This window comes from Zootoca vivipara, chromosome 4 (genome assembly GCF_963506605.1).
Source record: "Zootoca vivipara chromosome 4, rZooViv1.1, whole genome shotgun sequence".
Lineage (NCBI taxonomy): Eukaryota > Metazoa > Chordata > Lepidosauria > Squamata > Lacertidae > Zootoca > Zootoca vivipara.
In genome coordinates, this window is record NC_083279.1 from 94,829,741 (window position 1) to 94,852,963 (window position 23,223).

Below are 23,223 nucleotides of genomic sequence, written 5' to 3' on the forward strand. Positions count from 1 at the left end.
TCCTTCCACCCTGCGCTTTGACAGGGAATCGAGGTGGCTTGCAGGTAAAAGATAAGAGCACAGAGTTGGGCGGGGGAGGGGGAGACAACAAAATCCATTTTAAATAAACATTTTTATTAACTTTTTTATTTAACCTTTATCGTCCAAGGGGCTCCACCGCCCATTTCATCTCCACAACGACCCTGTGAGTTAGGCTAGGCTGAGAGGTAGTGTGACTGGACCAAGCTCATTCAGCGAGCACACAAAATCCATTTAAAACAACCACCGCCACCACCCATCAAACACCGGCGGAATTAAAACCATACGCGTTATATATTTATTCGTAATATTATTATTATTCTGCGCCCCGCACATGGCGGCGCTCCGAAAGGAATCCGGAAGTCTGGTTCGCGTTAACCTCTCTAAAGGGCGACGTCGTGCGGGGCAGGGGAGGCGCGGCTTGCGCGGGGAAAGGCTGAGTTCTTTCAGAGTTTGGCCTTCGCTGTGCGCACGCACGCGCGCGCGCCTCTCCGCGCCTGCGCGGCCGCCTGATGGTGGTTGGTTCTCCTGAGGGGCGGCGCGGTGCATGGTGGGAAGGAGGCGGGCTGGCGGGCGGTGTCGGCGGCAGGGCTCCTTCGCTCTCTTCAGTCAGCGCCGAGGGCCGCGCTCGCGGGGCGTCCGGAGGAGCCGCCGCCGAGGATGCCGAATTTCTGCGCCGCCCCGAACTGCACCCGCAAGAGCACCCAGAGCGACCTGGCCTTCTTTCGCTTCCCGCGGGACCCCGCCCGGTCAGTTTCCTTTTGGGGGGGCAGGAGGATGGAGATCATATTGGGGGGGGGGTGTCCCACGGCGAAGTAGAGGAGAGAAACCGCGGGTCTGAGCCTGGGTTGGCGGGGGAGCGCGTTCACACGTTACGCAGCGGCGGACACGTGTTCGTCGTCGAACACGTGCGTGCGAGAACAGTAAATCCCAGTCCCTGGATGAGCCGCGCGCATTCTAGCCGTATGCGTGTGTTTTCCGCGAACCTTGAAGTGGGGATGCGTTTAGGCATCAGAGGTGGGTTCACACGTTACGCAGCGGCAGACCCGTGTTTGTCGTGGAACACGTTCGTGCGAGAAGGGGGAATCCCAGTCCCTGGATGAGCCCCGCACATTCTTTTTTTTAAAAAAAAATTCCTTTATTGTAAAACAATTTACATAAAGAACATAAAAAACACAAACGAACCAGTACAGTACAAACATATCAAGTAGACCCTAACTAACAACACATCATTTAACATCAGACACACTTTTGACTTCTGATTCACCTCATTGTGCTTTTTACACATTACCCTATTGGTCTATATACACACTTCCCTTTTTTTTAAATCTTTTACCTATCAAGAGATATTTTTACTTTTGTAATTTCCTTAATATTCAAGAATCAATCTAGACCTGTCAGGAGATTTGCATTATCACAGTACCTTTGTTAAATATTGTCCAATCTTTGCTCACTTTCTGTTTTGAGTTTCCTCTTATTCTCCCAGTCGTTTTCGCAAGTTCCAAATATTCTATCATCTTCACCTGCCAGTCAATTTTTCTGGGGATTAAGTCACCTTTCCAGTTTTTTGCTATTAAAATTCTAGCCGCCCTGGTTGCATACATAAAAAAGGTTCTAAAATGTTTTTGAATTTCTAGCCGTATGCGTGTGTTTGCCGCAAACCTGAAGGAGGGGGTGCATTTGGGCATCAGAGACGCGTTCACGCGTTATTCAGCGGCGGACACGGGTTTGCGTTGGGCGAGGGCGAAATTTAGCTCCCCCTCCGCCATACTTCTTATTTTCACATAATTCCCTTGGGTGCAGTTGTTTAGCTTCAGATCTTCTCAGAAGGAGAAGATATAAGTATAGATTTTATTGTTGCTCAGCACCCTGTGAGGGGGAACTGTCCACAGCGCCCTAGACCCAGTGCTGCTGCTTCATACAGGTGAAATTTGGAAAATTAGAATACAGTGATACCTTGGTTTAAGTACACAGTTGGTTCCGGAAGTCCGTACTTAACCTGAAGCGTACTTAACCTGCAGCGAACTTTCCCATTGAAAGTAATGGAAAGTGGATTAATCCGTTCCAGGCAGGTCCGCAGAGTACTTGAACTGAAAGTACTCAAACCGAAGCGTACTTAAACCGAGGTATGACTGTATTGTTGAAAAAGCATTTATTTCAGTAATGCAACTTACTATTTTTCATTTTAATTTCAATTTTTACAAATGTTTTCTTTTGGAAATTCCAAAGTAATAAAACAAATAGTTGTTGTTGCTGTTGTTGTTGTAACATCACTATTACATTTCATTAATTACAGTGGTACCTCGGTTTATGAACACAATTGGTTCCGGAAGTCTGTTCATAAACTGAAGCGTTCATAAACTGAAGCGAACTTTCCCATTGAAAGTAATGGAAAGTGGATTAATCCGTTCCAGATGGTCCGCGAAGTAACCGTTCATAAACTGAAGCGAACTTTCCCATTGAAAGTAATGGAAAGTGGATTAATCCGTTCCAGACGGGTCCGCAGAGTACTTAAACTGAAGCGTTCATAAACTGAAACATGGGTGTAATTGGTTCCGGAAGTCTGTTCATAAACTGAAGCGTTCATAAACTGAAGCGAACTTTCCCATTAAAAGTAATGGAAAGAGAATTAATCCATTCCAGATGGGTCCGCGGCGTTCATAAACCGAAAATTCATAAACCGAGGTGTTCATAAACCGAGGTTCCACTGTACATTGCATTTATAATTGACCCGCCTAACGACAAATAATTACAATTACAACAAATAAAGGCAACATCTCCAGCGACTAAACTAGCCCCCCACTCCACTGCCATCCCTTTCTTGAAGGACAGGCTCTCCTGTAGATTTGCTGCTGCACACTTGCTGATGGTTCACTATTATTGTTACTTTATTGCAATATTTATAATATTTGTATACTGCCCTTTGGCAGTATCACTGGGCAGTTCGCCACACACACACACACAAAAAAAACAAGAACACAAGAATACATAATTAAAAACAAGGCAGAAGATCGAAAACAGACCAATAACCTCACCCCCAAAAAACACATTTAAAAGGTCATTTAATGTATTCACTGCTAGATTACTGTTCCCCTTAGGGAAGCATTCGAAACTCCCATTGTTCCAGGCACAATTTTGCGACAGGGAATTTCATTGGCATGAGCAGTTTCTCGGCTCTGTGCACCTACGATTTCAGATTAAAACTGCAGAGTGGAAAGAAAGGAGGATCTTTTGCTGCCTCCCCACTTCTAGCTACTCTCTGAAGACTGGAGAAGAGACCCAACTTCAGAATATTAGTGGGGGGGGGGAGGGCAGAGGAAGGACTAGACCAGGCATCCCCAAACTTCGGCCCTCTAGATGTTTTGGACTACAATTCCCATCATCCCTGACCGCTGGTCCTGTTAGCTAGGGATCATGGGGAGTTGTAGGCCAAAACATCTGGAGGGCCGCAGTTTGGGGATGCCTGCACTAGACCATGTGAAATATGAACATAGTACTTTAGCTGCAGTTCATTCATTTTCAGCTTTGTATATTATAAAAAAAGTGTGCCTAGACATTCCGTTGTTGCGCCCGTAACCTCGGTTTAAGGTGACATTTAGCTTCTAGCTTTCATATCTCAGTTTCTAACACTGCCTTAGGGACATGTTTTGCACTTGAACAATAATATTGAGAGAGAGAGAGAGCATTCATCTTTCTGTACGACTTTGCCCGACATCCTTTGACTCAAACCCACAACCGTGGGATTAAGAGTCCTGTGCTCTGCCGACTGAGCTATCCCAGGATACACACAGATATACAGTGGCACCTCGGTTTACGAACTTAATCCGTTCCGGAAGTCCAGTTCTTAAACTGAGGCGTGCTTTCCCTAATGAGGCCTCCTGCCACCGGTGCCCTTCCACTGTTTGGTTTCCGTTCTTAGACCGAGGTAAAGTTCGTAGACCAAGGTAAACTTCTGGTTTTGTGGAAGTTCGTAACCCGAATCGTTTGTAAACAGGGCTATTCGTAAACCGAGGTAGCACTGTATTGCTGTTCAGTTGAGGATAGCTTCATGTGTGTGTGTTTGTGTGTATGCTTCTAGACGCTCGTGGACAAGTTCACACATACAAATATGCACACACACCCCGCTTGATTATTGCATACCTGAAGGACACATTCACACATATGGTTGTACACAGTTTGATTACCGTGCTCTTGCAGATAGGTTTTCCTTGTACGGCTGTATGCTTAAGGGCAAGCTCATACATAGGGTGATACAATGCAGATCGTTGGAATAAATGTGCACCTAAGGGCAGGTGTCCCACATGTACAGAGAATCATCGAAGAGATCCTGAGGGTCATCTAGCCCAACCCCCTGAAGTGCAGGAATCTCAACACACGGTTTCCCATCCAATTTGAAACCATACCGGACCCTGCTTAGCTTTGCAAATGTGCCAGCGGTTTCATTGCTGCTTAACACGCGTACAGATTAGTTTCTTTCGGTTGTGTCCAATGTTGCGCTATGGAACATTTTTTGTCAGCGTAGGGGTTTTTGCTTTCACAGTGTAACTACCCCTCCCCCCCGTGCACCCCCCTAAATCTGTTCTGGGAGTTCCCCCAATCCTCTGGAGCAAATTTGGAGAGGGTGCAGCAGGGGGGGGGGAATCCATGTGCTGAAGGGACACAGTTATTGGGTCCCCGTTTAATAGTGAGTTGATTCATCTATATCCCAATTCATAGATACCAAAAGTGTTATTATATTCCCCCCCCCAAAAAAAATGAAAATTAATGTTTTAGCTACTGTGAATACAGTGGTACCTCATATTGCGAATGGGATCCATTCCGGAGGTCTGGCCGTGTCCCGAGGAATTAGCAACTGGAGGATCGCTTCTGCGCATGTGCGCAGCATGCTTTAGCGCTTCTGTGCATGCGCACGCGGCAAAACCCGGAAGAATACTTCCAGGTTTGCTGCGTTCACATTCCAAAGTTTACGTATCCAGAGGGATACGTAAGCAGAGGTACGACTATTGTGCGTGTTTTTTTTTTAAGATAAAGCAATAATTGTGTGTGTTTTTAAGATAAAGCAATAATTGATTTTGGGTTTTCTTTCCAGTCAAGAATATATTGAAACCATTTAAACACATTTATCAGGAGACACTTCATAAATTAGAGGTTGAATAATTAGTTGTAAAGGTTCACTTCGGTTTTTCAAACCGCCTTAGAGTGTCATGGTCTTTAAGACAAAAAAATAAATAAATTCCACAGCTGTACAAAATAGCAGGTGTGGTTTAGTACAAAAATCATATATGTAGTTCGTTTTACACAGATTTAGTTTCACAGTTGAACCTTTCCGAGATGTGGGCAATCGTCCAAAACATGCGTGCTGATCTGGCTCCTTAGAATATATTTTGCATGTTTCATAACTGCTTTTGTTTGAAAATTTCAAAATCTGTCAACCCAGAAATGGCATAATAAGTGTGAACTTCATTAGGATTTGAAAAACTGCATGGTTACACCTGGATCATCTTCTGATTTAACCCTCCCACTTGCCCCCAAAACATATTGATCATTCTTGTTATTGGATCTACTGTTCAGAATATATAAAATTGTTCCTTCGAGGGCCATCTGGCAACAGGAAAATAATTGAAAATGTCATGTCAGCATCATAGTTCTGCTAGGATACCTTCCTGCCATTAAGCCGTTGCTCATTCATCAGCAGGTGCAAGATGGAAATAAATTCTCTCTTGAGATGCATTCCTTTTTCTATACTTTTCTCACAGGAGGAAGGAACGTTATTTGAGGCAATGAATAATCAGACTGAAGCCTGCCTGTTCGTTTGTTTATTCATTCATTCATTCATTCATACATACATACATACATACATATATCCCACCGTTCCTTCCAGTGAGAGCTTTTTGCCCCAGTGGCGTGAGGCTTTAAGCAAGGGCTGGTTTGTGCTTCATTCCTGTTTCAGGAAAGTCAGATGGTTAAAACTGACTGAACAACAGAGCTAAATCCAGACATTGGCTTTGAAAGTGCATTTTTACCCCGACCGTCTTAACTGAGATTTTTATTTTAAAAAGGAAGTTGGTGTTTCCAAAATTTCTGATACCTGTGGCAGTACTTTCTGAATTAAGAATGAAGCAAATCTCCAATTTTAACGCTTCCCAAAAGGTTTACTTTTATATCAGCCTTGTAAACAAGCTGCCAAAAGTTACTGTCCCCAAAAATGGACTAGCGGGTTCCATCAGCAGCCTGCTGCATTTTTGCCTTGGGCCTGGGGTTCCTCTGTCTTAACTTCCTGCAATTCCTTGTTGCCTCCGGCTATCAGGTGAATGCATAGGTATTTTCTTGAGCGCATTAGAGGAGGAATTGCCTACCTGACCTATGAGAAGTCCACACCTTGTGTTTCTGCACCATTCACTGGCCTGGCCTCCTGATTTATGTGGAGAGGCAACAGGTAGCCTCACCTGAACCCAGGTAATCCCACTGCTTGCCTGCACTGAACGAAGAAGAAGAGGAGTTTGGATTTGACATCCCGCTTTATCACTACCCGAAGGAGTGTCAAAGCGGCTAACATTCTCCTTTCCCTTCCTCCCCCACAACAAACACTCTGTGAGATGAGTGAGGCTGAGAGACTTCAGAAAAATGTGACCAGCCCAAGGTCACCCAGCAGCTGCATGTGGAGGAGCGGAGACGCGAACCCGGTTCCCCAGATTACGAGTCTACCGCTCTTAACCACTACACCACTCTGGCTCTCACGATCCAGTCATGCCCAATATAAAGGAGTACCGTAACTATAAAAAATCGCAAGCAACACGCGGCTAATGATGTTTTAACCAAATATTTGTAACATGTATTATTTCACAGTTCTTAAACAGAAAATATATAATGGAGTCACAAAGGCAAACAAGCCTTTCAACAGTCACAATCCTGTAACCATGCAATAATGGAAGCTCCAAGTGTAGTACCGTATTTTTCGCTCCATAAGACACACCTGACCATATGACACACATAGTTTTTAGAGGAGGAAAACAAGAAAAAAATATATTCTGAATCAATGCCGCTGTTGGAGGCTGTGGCGGAGGGAGGAGCAGTCCGCTTTTGGGCTGCTCACCCCCCCCCTCAGCCGCTGGCGGCAGCATGAGAGGCATCCTTCTGCTCAAGGGATCCCACTGCCGTCCAGCGCCTTCGCTCCATAAGACGCACAGACATTTTCCCTTCTTTTTTTAAGGAAAGTGTGTCTTATGGAGTGAAAAATATGGTAATTCTTAAACAGAAAGTATTTAATAAAATCACAGATAATGAAAGTCTATCACTGTTGCATGCCCAACATAAGGCAATATATTCCATAAGTGTCAAAGAGACAAACAAGCCTTTCAACAGTCACAGTTCTGTGACCGTGCGACAATGGATGCTCCAAAAGGTGGAGAACGGAACAGTTCTTCCGGATGACGAACTGTTTCGATAGCAACTCTTCATCAGCAGTTAAATGGTCCTAACGGGTACATCAAGTAGCATAGGATCAGCACTCACTAAGAAGTGTAGAAAGCAATATAAAGGAGTTGCAGGTTCCTAGTTCCTGCAGACTTACCAGAGCCGTCTTGCATAAATGCAGCCTCCTTCGTGGCTTACAGGCACCTCTAAATGACTTTATCTGTTTGACGAAGGAGCAGCACCTTCTCTGGGAACTATTTTTTTGGGAGCTAATGACCTGTTGTCTCTCGCAGATGTCAGCGTTGGGTTGAGAACTGCCGAAGGGCCGATTTGGAAGATAAGACGCCGGACCAATTGAACAAGCATTACAGGCTGTGCGCGAAGCACTTTGAAACCTCGATGATATGTAGGAGCGTAAGTAAACGGAATAAGCAGTAATGGTCTCCTGCTTACTATGTGACACGCAACTGGATTCCCCCCCCCCTTTAACGTGTGTCAGAAGCAGGAGTTTCTTCCCGGGAATGTCTTGTCAAACAAAATGCTTTTCGTGACTTGATTTACTGCTTGTTGCTAATTGACTGGCTCTTCCTGCCAGCTGGAATGTGTGGGTTGCCTTCTGCCCTCTCCTGTGCATGCCTAACCTGTGAGCTTTCAGTCCTTTTAAGCCTTGCAGGATTACCTAAATAAGAAAAGAAAAATGAAGGGGTGTATTGGTGCTCTGGGAATCGGCATGGTGCGTGTTGGAGGAAAGCAGCGATTGGGCTCTCCCGTCGAAAATACTGGGTTTCCTTGAAGAGCCTTGCCTGAAACTCTGCTGGGGAGAATTCCATCTCTAAAATCAAATTGTGTTTTATGGCCTCAAAAATGTTTTTTAAAATAATATTTTAAATAGCCAAGTGGATTAACTTGCTCATGGGATGCAGAAGCAGCTGGCTTCACTTTTGCTACATTTGTGTAGAATTTTACTTTAAAACGTCAGGTGCCTCCCCCCCCCCCTCGTTGAGGAAGGGCTTGCACGAGAATCACATACGCATTAATAAAATTCCCTGTAAGCAGCTGTTTCCCCCTGTGTAAAAAAAAGCAACCCGCTAGTTGCCTTTTAAAATCCTTTCTCCAAGAGTGCTGGATATGGGGAGGGGATTCAAAGTATAAGTATGGCGAAAATTTGTTAGCTGCCTTCCTTGTTGTCTCAAAACACATAAATGAAACTGGGACCAGAAACCTTAACTATGCATCACTGGCTCGTCTAAGAATCCTAGACTATAACCCAGCAGTGTTCATCCCCTCCTCCAAACATGGTTGCAAACTCATGTCTGCCATCAAAAGGACACTCCACAGAGAGCTGTAGCTGACTGAATGGATGAGTATACCCACAGAATATACGCATTTTACAAATATGTTTGTCTCATTCATTGGTTGCACTTTGTAGGAGTGCAGCTAGTGCATTAAAAGATTGCCTCTTACGCAACTTGAACTTGGTTGGTCCCGACATAAAAATACTCTTTTCTCCCTGCTGGTGTCTTGGCAGCAGCTTGCCAAACTTTCTTCCAAGAGCCATTTGGTTTCAATAGCTTCCCATTATCCGGATGTTCTGGTTCCTTGGTCTGGCCTGGGGGTTCGGCAGGTGGGAAGAGTTCTGGGATGGGTTGGGGGGAGGGGACAGGAACCCAGTTGCCCTGTTAAGTGCAATGCACCCAGAAATGTCACTGGCATCTGTGAGGAGTTGCTGCTTTTAGCTGGATTTGTAAGACCTGTTAACTTCAAAAACGTGAGTTGTAGTCTCTTTTCCCTCCAGTTCCTTTTTCCTTGTGTGTCGTGTCCACTTTGCTTGCAAGCCTGAGGGCAGGAGTCGATTTAATACTGATTTTTTGTAAGCCGCTCTTGAGAGTTTTTGGTCTACAGCAGGGGTCAGCAAAATTTTTCAGCAGGGGACTGGTCCACTGTCCCTCAGACCTTGTGGGGGGCCGGACTATATTTTGGGGGGAAAGAAAAGGACGAATTCCTATGCACCCAGAGATGCATTTTAAATAATAATAATTTAATAATAATTTATTATTTATACCCCGCCCATCTGGCCGGGTTCCCCCAGCCACTCTGGGCGGCTTCCAACAAAACATTAAAATACAGAAATCCATCAAACATTAAAAGCTTCCCTAAACAGGGCTGCCTTAAGATGCCTTCTAAAGGTCTGGTAATTGTTGTTCTCTTTGACCTCTGGTGGGAGGGCATTCCACAGGGCGGGTGCCACTACCGAGAAGGCCCTCTGCCTGGTTCCCTGTAACTTGGCTTCTCGTAGCGAGGGAACCACCAGAAGGCCCTCGGCACTGGACCTCAGTGTCCGGGCAGAATGATGGGGACACATTCTATTCATGTGAAAAGACACTGATTCCCGGACCGTCCGTGGGCCAGATTTAGAAGGCAATTGGGCCGGATGCAGCCCCCGGGCCTTAGTTTGCCTACCCATGGTCTACAGGGTGGGGTATAAATGCCATACACGAATTTATTTGTCTCCATGGCCTGGCAGTTCTGAGAATTGAGCAGAATCATACTTAACTGTACTTGGCAGGGATGGATAAGAGCAGGGGGTCCCCAGACTACGGCCCCTGGGCCGGATGCGGCCCAATTGGCCTCCCAATCCGGCCCGCAACGACCCCCGCTGCCGCCGCCCGCTCTTACGGCGCGCAGCGCGGCGGCGATCTTCCAAATCGGAAAAAATCGTCGAAAATCCTTTGTGCGCATGCGTATGGGCCTCTCCCGACCCAGAAGAGGTCATTTCCGGTGCACTTCCGGGTCGGGGGAGGCCCATACGCATGCGCACAAGCGATTTTCGGCGATTTTTTTCCGACCGGGAAGCGCGCCACCGCGCCAGTAAGTGTGTGTGCGCATGCGCACAGGCGTGCACTCCCCCGCCCTCCGGCCCGCTGCGCACACACTCCCCTGCCCTCCGGCCCAAAGCCCGGTAAGTCTGGGGACCCCTGGATAAGAGTTAATGTAAATCCAAAAGCTAAGACATATAAAAGCAGATTTGCCACATGCTGTCTTGGTGTTTTGCCATTTTCCCGATGGCTCCCTCCTGATTCTAAATGAAGGATAGTAACCTGGGGCAAGAAATCCCTCTGCTTATTTCCCCCACTTAAAGAAACTTGCTGTAAAACAATGAGAGATGAAGACACTTGCTTTTCTCTTTGCAGAGTCCCTACAGGACTGTTTTACGAGACAACGCCGTGCCAACAATTTTCGACCTCACGAGCCATTTGAACAACCCACATAGCAGACACAGGAAAAGAATTAAAGAGCTGGTAGGTGTGCCTTGGCCTGAGATGCTACAACTAAGCCGACCAGTCAAGTCTTTGTTTTCTGTTGTGGCTTGAAGTCGAAACAATAAAGAAGTAAGAAAGGAATTATAAGAAGACAGTATGCTCACAGTAGCAGTAAAATATAATTTATTCACCATACTACTGAGGAGGCAGAAAACTGGCTCAAACTTCAGAAACTGCCAAGGCGAGTCCCACCACTGCCGATAGCGTCACCCTGTTCTGTGAAAAGGCGGCAGAAATTTGTTTTGGGTTTGTTTGTTTTGGAGTTCAGATTTTACCTCCACAACTGGGTCTAAAAAAAATGGTGGAGATCTGCAGAAGAAAAATAAGGCAACAGATTGAAAAATGAGGTACATCCTCTACATCAGGCATAGGCAACCTTGGCTCGCCAGATGTTTTGGAACTACAACTCCCATGATCCCCAGCTAACAGGGCCAGTGGTCAGGGATCATGGGAGTTGTAGTTCCAAAACATCTGGAGAGGCAAGGTTGCCTATGGCTGCTCTACATAACCACAGCCACAAAGACGGGAGTCTAAAGTCGTAAAGCATTTTGGCACCTGTGAACATCCTGAGAGAAGTTAGCGCTGTTAAGTAATTTCAGAGAGGCTAGCGGTACAGTTCTGCCCAAAGGGTATATATAGTTCAGTACAAGAGGAATGGGAATAGCCCAGGTTTTCTTCTCATAGAGTGCAGCTTCACTGTATGTTTTGCCGTGTCTCCAGATACGAATCTCTTGCCCATTTTAGCATCCTTGGTCTTCTGAGAAATTGATGGTTTGATGGGTCTCTTCCAAATGAGGGGTTGAATATTTAGAATCATAGAATCGTAGAGTTGGAAGAGACCACAAGGGCCATCCAGTCCAACCCCCTGCCGAGCAGGAAACACCATCAAAGCATCCCTGACATATGCCTGTCAAGCCTCTGCTTAAAGACCTCCAAAGAAGGAGACTCCACCACACTCCTTGGCAGCAAATTCCACTGCCGAACAGCTCTTACTGTCAGGAAGTTCTTCCTAATGTTTAGGTGGAATCTTCTTTCTTGTACTTTGAATCCGTTGCTCCGTGTCCGCTTCTCTGGAGCAGCAGAAAACAACCTTTCTCCCTCCTCTATATGACATCCTTTTATATATTTGAACATATATTTGAATATTTATTTATTTCTTGGAATATATGTATAAAGGCCACAGAGGAAAGCTCTCATTTCCTCCACTGCCATCTGGGCTGGTGGTGCTCTTAAGGTGCGCACAAGACTGAGTTGCCAGACACTATTGTGGTTGGGACTGACAACGTCCCTTCTCCCAAACTCCTGGGGATGCTTGCAGAGTGCAGACCAGTTTAATAATAATAATAATAATAATTATTATTATTATTATTATTTATACCCCGCCCTCCCCAGTCAAAACCAGGCTCAGGGCGGCTAACACCAATAAAATTACAATGAAACATAAAAAAGAAATTAATTAAAATACAGATTAAAATACAATATTAAAATTTAAAATGCAGCCTCATTTTAAGTAGTCCATAAATCCAAGCCATGAGGGAGGAAAACACAGGAATCAGACTAAGTCCGGTCCAAAGGCCAGGCGGAACAGCTCTGTCTTGCAGGCCCTGCGGAAAGATGACAAATCCCACAGGGCCCTGGTCTCCTGTGAAAGAGCGTCCTACCAAGTTGGGGCCAATACTGAAAAGGCCCTGGCCCTAGTAGAGGCCAATCTAGCCACCTTATGGCTCGAGATCTCCAGAGTATTGTTGTTTGTGGACCTTAAGGTCCTCCGCGGGGCATACCAGGAGAGGCGGTCCCGTAGTTTCCTAGTTTGCGGAAGGAAGGCAGAAGTATAGCAAGTCTCTCTTGCCATTTCTCCAAAACCCAGCATAACGACCCGCTCTCAGCATTCCCTAGACCTGTGTGGATTTGGAAGGTGAGCAGTGTTGGGTTTTGGTGCCTTGCAGTGTGAAATATTCCTCTTCCTTTGTGCAGTTCTCTGAACACTTCCAGGAGGTACTGCTGTGAAATAAAACCCCATTTCTTTCTGTAGGCTTCCGAAGCCACACAGGCAAAGGCAGTTTTATCCCTAATTGACTGGAATACAGTATACGTTTGGATTCAAAAAAACCCTCCTGCTTATAAAATTAGTAGATTTCTAGTGACTTGTCGGTGGCTCATAGAATGCCTTGTTTTCTCTCTCTATTCAGAGTGAAGAAGAAATAAGAACATTAAAGCAGCAAAAGAGTAAGTCGATCGGACAATTGAAGGAGAGATAACCTCTGGAGGCAATTAGCTGATCATTAGAACATACTATATTTTGGTCCTGTTTCTTCTGGAAGCCGCTTCCTCCTTGGGTAAAAGGCTGAATGCAAATGTCCCACGTCAATACAATGACTCGGTGGTATTAAACACTCTTAACTCCTGGGATTTTGACTTGGGCACAATCCAACAAAACCCTATTGGTATCAGTGGAACCAGGGACCCAGGTGGCGCTGTGGTTAAACCACTGAGCCTAGGGCTTGCTGATCAGAAGGTTGGCGGTTCTAATCCCTGTGATGGGGTGAGCTCCCGTTGCTTGGTCCCAGCTCCTGCCAAGCTAGCAGTTCGAAAGCACATCAAAATGCAAGTAGATAAATAGGAACCGCTACAGCAGGAAGGTAAACGGCGTTTCCCTGTGCTGCTCTGGTTTGCCAGGAGCGGCTTTGTCATGCTGGCCACATGACCTGGAAGCTGTACGCCGGCTCCCTCGGCCAATAATGTGAGATGAGCGCGCAACCCCAGAGTCGGTCACGACTGGACCTAATGGTCAGGGGTCCCTTTACCTTTATCAGTGGAATAATTTAGCATATGATTTTTAAGTCTCTTCTCTCCCTGGAAATCAATGGGACTTTGGCTGAATCGTGTCTGCTGTGCGGTGAACAGTGAAGAGGTCCAAAGCTTTCATATGCTGCATTCTTAGGCTTACACCAAAAGTAGTCCCTGGATGACCATGTGGTTGCAAACACATGCAACCTACAGCAGCCTTTGCAAACCATATATTTGGGACTACAGCCCCAAAGCCCATGGAGGGTAGCAGGTTGACATAGGCCGGCCTACAGAGACACTCGCCAGCAGTGTTAGGAACTCAGATATATAAGCTAGGCGCCAAGGTATAGGTAAAGGACCCCTGACAGTTAAGTCCAGTCGCGAACAACTCTGGGGTTGTGGCACTCATCTTTACTGGCCGAGGGAGCCAACGTTTGTCCGCAGACAGTTGTTCCGGGTCAAGCATGACTAAGCAGCCTCTGGCAAACCAGAGCAGCGCACAGAAACACCGTTTACCTTCCCGCCGGAGCGGTACCTATTTTATCTACTTGCACATTGACATGCTTTTCATAGAATCATAGAGTTAGAAGAGACCACAAGGGCCATCCAGTCCAACCCCCTGCCAAGCAGGAAACACCATCAAAGCATTTGTGACATATTCCTGTCAAGCCTCTGCTTAAAGACCTCCAAAGAAGGAGACTCCACCACACTCCTTGGTAGCAAATTCCACTGCCGAACAGCTCTTACTGTCAGGAAGTTCTTCCTAATGTTTAGGTGGAATCTTCTTTCTTGTAGTTTGAACTGCTAGGTTGGCAGGAGCTGGGACCGAGCAACAGGAGCTCACCCCATCGTGGGGATTCGAACCACTGACCTTCCGATCGGCAAGCCCTAGGCTCGGTGGTTTAGACCAGTGGTCCTCAACCTTGGGCCTCCAGATGTTTTGAGACTACAATTCCCATCATCCCTGACCACTGGTCCTGCTAGCTAGGGATCATGGGAGTTGTAGGCCAAAAACATCTGGAGGCCCAAGGTTGAGGACCACTGGTTTAGACCACAACGCCACCCGGTCCAACCAGGGTTACAGTCTCCAAAACAAAATGTCTAATTGCTATTTTGAGGCAGACAGCTTGATTGTCGTATTTTTCAGCTACGACTTTTGGGTTCCTGAAATTTGTTCTGGTTGTGCAGATAAAATATAACGGGTAGAATTCTACAGGTTGTGTTGTTAAGTATGTGAAAACGTTCCAGATCCAACGATCCTCAGGTATACACCTCCAGATGGTGGAGATGTCAGGTTTGCCCTGTCCTAAAGTGTGCCATGGGCCCGAGTCCTTCATTGGGATAAGAGAAATTTATTACATGTGTATTGTGCTCTTTCGAGAAAGCTCAGGACAGATAATATGCCCTCCACCGTTGAGTGGTTTACAGTTGGCAATCTAAAATAGTCATTAAACATGCAAATCAAAAGAAACAAGTTAGATGTATGTGTATACCAAAATCACGTTGCAATATTATTTGAAAAGTATGTGCAACTGTTAATATGCAGTGCTGTCAATTGCCTAAGTCAGTACATATTTCTCAGGCATTGTTGGACTACAACTCCCATCATCCCTGACCACTGGTCCTGATAGCTAGGGATGATGGGAGTTGTAGTCCATCAACATCTGGAGGCCTATGTTTGAGAAGCACCGATCCAAGGGGTGACCAGCATAGTGCACTTTCAGTATTCTGATCTCCCAACTCCCAGCAGCCCCTGTCAACCTGGCCAGTTGCCAGGAATGATGGGAGTTGTAGCCTTATGTCATCAGGAGGGGGCACCATTGTTGACTACCCATGGTCAAAGAGTTCTGGAGCTCTGATAATGATGAGTTGGTGTTGCTGGCGTTTCCGTATTAAATATATCATTATCTCCTCTCCTAGTTGATGAAGCTTTTGAGCAGGAAAAGATGAACCAAGAATCCGTTGACAACGACCTGCGGAACCCAGCCTCGGAGGAAGGAGGCGACGAGCCGGTCGAAGACGATGTCCCTTTAACGCAAGAGGAGAGGGAAAACAAAGATTACCTTAAGTCTCTGTTTGAGATTTTAATCCTGATGGGGAAACAAAACATCCCTTTGGACGGCCACAGTGCTGACGAACTCCCCGAAGGGATCTTTACTCCAGACAACTTCCAGTCTCTCTTGGAATTCAGGATAAATTCCGGAGATGAGGTCCTGAGGAAGCGGTTTGAGACCACGGCTGTGAACCTCGCCTACTGCTCCAAAGCCCAGCAAAAGCAAATGCTGGAGATTTGCGAAAGCTGCTTGCGGGAAGAGACCCTCCGCGAGGTCCGGGACTCTCACTTCTTCTCCATCATCACAGAAGAGGTGGTGGACCTCGCCGGCGAGGAACACCTGCCGGTGCTGGTGAGATTTGTGGACGATTCTCACAACCTGAAGGAGGAATTCATAGGGTTCTTGCCGTACGAGGCGGACCCCGAAATCCTGTCCGTTAAGTTCCACACGACCATTACCGAAAAGTGGGGCTTGAACATGGAGTACTGTCGAGGCCAAGCCTATATCGTCTCCAGCGGGTTTGCCTCGAAAATGAAGACTGTGGCGACAAGGATCTTGGAGAAATACCCTCAAGCTGTTTATACGCTGTCGTCCTCCTGTGCCTTGAACATTTGGCTAGCCAAATCTATTCCAGTCCTGGGCATTTCCATTGCCCTTGGAAAGATAGAAGAGGTTTGCACGTTTTTTCATCAGTCGCCCCAGCTGCTAGCCGATTTGGACAACGTCATCTCCGTCCTCTTTCCGAACAGCGAAGAAAGGGGGAACGAGCTGAAGGAGGTCGTGCGTTCCCACTGGACGGGCCGCCACGACACCTTTGAGATTGTCGTGGACCTCATGCAAGCCCTCGTGCTGTGCCTGGACTCCATAAACGACACGTCCGTCCGGTGGAACAGCTCGGTTGCCAGCCGGGCGTGCACGCTTTCCACCGCCCTGTCGGATTTCGACTTTGTGGTCACGGTCGTAATCATCAAAAACATCCTCTCTTTCACCAGGGCCTTTGGCAAGAACCTCCAAGGCCAGACCTCGGACGTCTTCTTTGCGGCCAGCAGTTTGACGGCGGTGTTGCATTCCCTGAACGAGGTGATGGAGAACATCGAGGTGTACCACGAGTTCTGGTTTGAGGAAGCCACCACCCTGGCCACCAAGCTGGACCTGCCCGTCAAGCTGCCGGGGAAATTCAGCCGCGCCCAGCAAGGCAGCTTGGACTCCGAAATCACCCCGGAAAACTACTACAAGGAAGCGCTTAGCATCCCGACCATGGAGCACATCATTCAGGAGCTGAAGGACATCTTCTCCGAGCAGCACCTGAGGGCTCTGAAGTGCTTGTCTCTGGTGCCCTCGGTCATGGGGCAGCTCAAATTCAACACGTCCGAGGAGCACCATGCCGACATGCACAAAAACGACCTTCCCAACCCGGACACGCTCTCCGCGGAGCTTCACTGCTGGAGGATCAAGTGGAAGCACAGAGGGAAGGACATCGAGCTCCCCACGACCATTTACGAAGCCCTCCACTTGCCCGACATCAAGTTTTTCCCCAACGTGTACGCCTTGCTCAAAGTCCTCTGCATCCTGCCGATAATGAAAGTGGAGAACGAGAAATTTGAAGTGGGCCGGAGGCGCTTGAAGGCCTACCTAAGGAACACGTTGACCGAGCAGAGGTCAAGCCACCTGGCCCTGCTCAACATCAACTTTGACATTAAGCACGACTTGGATTTGATGGTCGACACCTACATCAAGCAGTACCCCGAGAAAGTAGAGGAGGATTTCCTCCCCCCTAACAGTTCAGAAGCAGCGGAAGAGACTTAATACAGGAACGGGGCAGTTCTCTGTTGTCTGTTTTGGATACTTGGTTTTGCCTTAAAAAACAAACAAAAAGGCAGGTTGGGGGTTCATAACTGAAAGAGGAGTAACTGGGTCCTAGCAAGCATCTTTTGGTTTCTATGGTGTGTTTCCTCAACAAGCCCTGAGCCAATTGTTCAGGTTTTGTTGCTTCTTCACCCCAATTTACAGTTCTGTAAAGCTTTTATTATTTAAAAGTGCACAGTGAGTGCAATTGCCACGACTGTGCGCCTTCTCTCTCATCCCCATCTGATGTCCCTTACAATACGACGCAGTTTGATCTCTTCGCTTTAGGGAAACCCAGTTCATGTCCAGATAACTAGAAACGCCCTTTAAAAATGAACAAAATGTATTGGGTTGTTGCTGTTTCGGCTTACGGATCTCCCTGAACCCTGAACAGGGAAATCTTTCAAAATGGTATACATTTAAATGTACTATTTAGAGCAGTTTGAGTTGGGTCTAATCTAGGCACCCCCAAACTGCGACCCTCTAGATGTTTTGGCCTACAACTCCCATGATTCTTAGCTAAGAGGACCAGTGGTCAGGGATGATGGGAATTGTAGTCCAAAAAGTCTGGGGATGTCTGGTCTAATCCATGCCCTCCTAATGTTACTGGACTCCAGCTTCCATCATCCTTGTCGTTTGGCCTTGCTGGTTGGGGCTGATAGTCTTTGGAGTCTGCAGTACCAGGAGAACCCCGTGATGGCTACCCCGCCCTAAACTAATCTGTTGTCGAAATTCTTTTATGTGTCTGGAGTTCAGTTCCCCTGAGACTTGCGGGACTTCCCACAACACTCTGCACAGAGGATTTTAGACAAGGGCTTTTGGCGATCCTAGTCTGGCTGTTTGGGAGAAATGTGTGTTTTTTCCCAAGGGGTGCGTTAACTTCAACTGCCTGCCCTTGTTTCCCTTCTGTTGCATTGACTGTTTGATGGCCCTCTTTGACCTCTCCTCTACTTTTAGGACTGGAAGGGAGCTCTCCCCCCCCCCCCCCGGAAATGAAGCTATCTTGTAAAGGAAACAACAACAGAAAACTATATTCCAAGAGCATCTAGAACTGTGCATCGGCCCGACTTGTATCTATAAGTTTTTTACTAGCCTCCAGAATATGAATTGCAAGCCTAGTTAGGCAGAAGAGCAAAGAGGAGGATATGTTCGGTTTTCCTTTTGGGGTTTTCTTTTGGTTTTTTTTTAAATGAAAAATGTAGAAGTCATATGGAGTTTTTTTCTGCTGGTATTTTTTTGGCAAACAACGGAAATGTTTTTGTATAGTTTTATTTCCATCCAGAATAAAATGTGAATTTGCTATTTTGGTATTATCCGTGTGTTGTGGCCATAGAGTAGGCTGTGTGTGTGTGTGTGTGTGTGTGTGCGCGCATGCACAAATGATTAGTCTTTTTATGGGGCCCAGGAAAGAGATTCTGCTGCTGAAGCAGTGGTTTTTCAAACTCTCCCGGCCAGGAGCTCTTTTTGTGTTGGTTCACCTGCCAAGCAAACCCTGAGCGTCTGCCACGGAACTTGTGTACAGAGAGGATTCTGGTACTTGAGGTTGTGCATTTGATTCATGCGGGGGTACTAGCAGGGCCTGTTCAAAATCTGAGAAGAGCCTTACTGGATCAGGCCAATGGCCTGTCTAGTCCAGCATCTATGACCAGATCATAGAATTGTACAGTCGTATCTCAGAAGTCGATCGGAATCCGTACCGGAAGTCCATTTGACTTCCGAAACGTTTGGAAACCCAAGCGCGGCTTCTGGTTGGCTGTAGGAAGCTCCTGCAGCCAATCGGAAGCCGTCGGATGTTTGGCTTCCGAAAGAACTTTCAAAAGCTGGAACACTCACTTCCGGTTTTCGATCGTTTGAAAGCTGGAACGTTCGACTCCCGAGGCGTTTGGGAGCTGAGGTACGACTGTACAGTTTAAAAATAAAAAAGTGTGATTCTGAAGTAGTTCCTGGACTTTGGGGGGGGGGTAGGGTCGGGAGATATAATTTTGACAGAAGCATTCCCAGAAAATTGGGATTCCCATAATCAGCTTGTCAGAGGGTGTCAGAGGCATCTAACAACTTTCTCCAGAGTGTGGAATCTGCCACTGGGATCTTGGGAAGCACTTCAAAAGAGTTTAGTTGGCATGGGAAACACACTGTATAAAATCCAAAAGCAACCTGAACGCTTGTGTCACTTAAAAATAAATAAATACAGTATTTATATATTGCTTTTCAGGTGGACCTCCCAAAGCGGTTTGCATAAGATTATTACAACCAGAAACATTTAGTTTTTAAAACGGTTGCAGAAGAATAGTAACATGACATTTTGCACCCCCAAAGTGCAACAGCAGCGACATCCCATTTTTTAATTTTTTTTAAAAAAAATTCCCCAAGGGATTGGAAAGAGTTGCCCTCAGCGGTGCAGGTGCAGTTGTGTTTTGAACGTTCTTAGCATAAATCTGAGGATTAGTTTCTAATGTTCTCGGTGTGCTAATTTCCTGCTGCTCCTGAGCCGAATTGAGTGCCATAACCGATTCTCCAGATGCTGCAATGAGGCGATCATCTTGTAAGGTTCTGCTGAATGGGATGGCCTCTTTTCGCAAGCTGCAGAAATTGTGCAGTGGACGAGAAGTGACGTTTTATTAATTGAGCTATTTCTGGAGCTTACATGTAGGTCTTGTGGGGTAAAGCTCTGCATGGCTGCTAAGTGGCTCCGTGGATGTTTGACAACGGAACAGCCTCCAGTAGAGAGAGAGATTGCAAAAATGGAGTTGCAGACAGATAGCTGGAATATCAGAACAGTGCAGAATATTTAGTGGACCATCTTTTGTGTGCCAAATGCTAGCTTTCTATATAGCTGGTCTGGGTAACCAGTGTTAGAAACTCGGAGATACAGTAGTACCTCTACTTACGAATAACTCTACTTACGAATTTTTCTACTTACGAATGGAGCTCCGGCCGCCATCTTGGATGCGGTTTAGATAGGATTTCTTCGACTTACGAATTTTTAGATAGGGCTGCTTCGACTAGCGAATTTTTCTCCCAATGCATTCCTATGGGATGCAACATACAAATTTTTTCGACTTACGAATGTGCGTTCGGAACGCATTAAATTCGTAAGTAGAGGTGCCACTGTATAAGCTAGGGGCCAAATGTCTCCTTAAACCAAGGTTGCAGTCACCAAAATGGAATGTCTAGTTGCCATTTATGTTAAGACTGCTCTAAAGTCGTATTTTTTAAATGATGGACTGACTGATTCTCAATTAAATATCTGGCTAGTTCAGAGGACAATCTTGAGCTAGAACTTTGATCCGGAGACAACCCACAAATATATCGGCCTATTCTGACCTCTTTTTCTTAATGGTGACATGGACCGTTCATAACATAAGAATATCATTCACAATTGTGAGCAGGGGAGTGTAGTGGGGGGGTAAGTGAAGACAAGCGACAACAATTAACTAGAATGTTGTTCACTGCCCCTGCTCAGGCTGCACAAAAAAATGCATTTTGGTTCTGGAAATTCATTCCAGTTGTGCAGATAAAATATAACTGATAGGATTCTACAGGGTGGGGTATTGGTGTGTGAATGTGAAAACAGTGCCCCCCCCCGGCATGTGCCTTCAGATGGTGATGTCAGGTGCTATCGTGGCCAATAAAGGTAAAGGGACCCCTGACCATTAGGTCCAGTCGTTGACGACTCGGGTTGTGCCGCTCATCTCGCGTTATTGGCCGAGGGAGCCGGCGTACAGCTTCCAGGTCATGTGGCCAGCATGACAAAGCCGCTTCTGGCGAACCAGAGCAGCGCATGGAAATGTCGTTTACCTTCCTGCTGTAGCGGTACCTATTTATCTACTTGCACTTTGACGTGCTTTCGAACTGCTAGGTTGGCCAATAGCTGCAAAATGCACCTGGCACCTGGCTAATTTTGAACACTGGGGGGAACCTTTGATTCTCCTGGTTCTCCTGCCAGGCTACAACTTCCATCAGCTCCAGCAAGCATGGCCAATGGACATTGGGGGTTGTAGTTCAAGAACATCTGGAGGGCCAAAGGTTCCCTACACCTGCCACAAGACTTTGCATAAAAGAATAAAAACATTGACCAAATCTGGCAGTTTAAAGCTAAACAGGAGATAATGTCTCAGGAGACAATGGAGGAGTGCGCTTTTGGGAGTGAAGTCAAGCTCCTGGAAAGTTGCAGCACCTGTGATTGTAGAGACTGATATGGGGAGACATGTTTTGTTGCAACTGGGGCAGATGAAGACGTCTGGTTGTGCTGCTGTAGATGCGCCAGGGCGTTTCTTCTCTGCACACTTCCCAGCAGTCATTCCTCCTCTGGTCACTGCTATGAATGGATGACCTGACTGACTGTCTCCAGGCATTGCGGTCACCTGTAAGGGATTCCAACACGGTGGGGTTGATGTTGCCACCCTTTGGGTCTCATTTGCAGACATCTTTGTAGCACAGAGCTGGGTCAGCCAACAGGCCTGGTGCCTGAAGCCAGCTCCTCGTAGAGTACATCCTTGGGAATCCTGCCATCTTCCGTTCTGTGGACGTGACCAAGCCAACATAGACGTCACTGAGACAGGAGAGCAAACATGCCGGGATAAAGCACGGGTTGGGGCTGATGGGAATTGTAGTCCAAAACATCTGGAGGAAATGAAAGTTAGGATTAATCTTGGAGACGAATTGCAGTAGCTTGCAGCACCAAGGTACTGGGGTTATATTCCAGGCAGCCGAAGAGGGTTGCAGCAGGCGAGGTTAATTGCTCTTGCCATTTTGTTAAATTCGCAAGCTCCTCTCGTTTCCCCTCAAACAAAACTGGTTTGCAACCAGCAAAGCATGGGGAGTTAGAAATTAAAGTGGAACAGCTGCCTTTGGCACAACGGGCAATGCAAAACGAGCAAAGAGTGCCAAGCACCGTCAAAGCGTAATCTGAAAAGTTCCTAACGAAAACCATATTGGCACAGGGCAGCTGAGGAGGGAGGAAAACCTGTTTTGGAGTGAAATAAGAATATCCCATCAATCAACAAGGAATAGATGCATGTGGCCAAAACCTAAGTGGAAGCAGGCCTGAAACAGGCAGCTCTAAAGCCCTCGATAATGAGATCCCGTACAAATTGGGATGGGAAGTCTGTGACCCACTAGATCAGGCATCCCCAAACTGCGACCCTCCAGATGTTTTGGCCTACAACTCCCATGATCCCTAGGTAACGGGACCAGTGGTTAGGGATGATGGGAATTGTAGTCCAAAACACCTGGAGGGCCGAAGTTTGGGGATGCCTGCACTAGATTATAGTGGACTACAAATCCCATCATCCTGGGCCATAGGCCATGCTGATGGGAGCTGAAGTCCAACAATGCCCGGAGCCTGTTGACAGTTGGCATCAAGGCAGCACACCAAGCAGGCCCCCAAATCTGGCCGCCGTCTTCCTTGCCGCGGTGAGATGGATTGAGTTTCTATTTAAATGACAGCGAGGGTTTCTAAATTTGCATCTAGGTGTTTAAATTAGCATATGCAAATTTCTTGTCTCTGTTTTTGAACTACATGAAAGTAAGTTGAGTGATACTGCTAGCCTTACCCCTTGACCTAGTGTATTTCCCATGTAAGGAAGAGAGCCAGGGGGTTATACGGTGCCCTTTCGGGATTTTGCCAGCAGAATGGGGGAAAGGCTGGGCGAGCTTCTCTAGAACATGCCATACTTAAACCATTAAACGACGAAACCTCAAGATCAATACAGTGGTACCTTGGCTCTCAAACGCCTTGGTACTCAAACAACTTGGAACCCAAACACCATGTTCCGATTTGTGAA

At 46.6% G+C, this 23,223-nt stretch overlaps 1 protein-coding gene across 2 annotated transcripts; it reads left to right on the top strand.

Annotated features, from left to right (window-relative positions):
- Positions 1-585: 585 nt before the first annotated feature.
- THAP12 (THAP domain containing 12) lies at positions 586-23,223 on the top strand. Of its 2 annotated transcripts, XM_035116238.2 has the most exons (5): positions 586-767; positions 7,725-7,845; positions 10,623-10,730; positions 12,941-12,977; positions 15,459-23,222. In XM_035116238.2, exons 1-5 carry the CDS (start codon positions 679-681, stop codon positions 17,396-17,398), a joined length of 2,295 nt encoding a protein of 764 aa, XP_034972129.2. In that variant the 5' UTR covers positions 586-678; the 3' UTR covers positions 17,399-23,222. The 2 variants fall into 2 exon arrangements, with proteins under 2 accessions (XP_034972129.2, XP_034972130.2); XM_035116239.2 differs by lacking the exons at positions 586-767; positions 7,725-7,845; positions 10,623-10,730 and having other exon boundaries at positions 12,960-13,087; positions 15,459-23,223.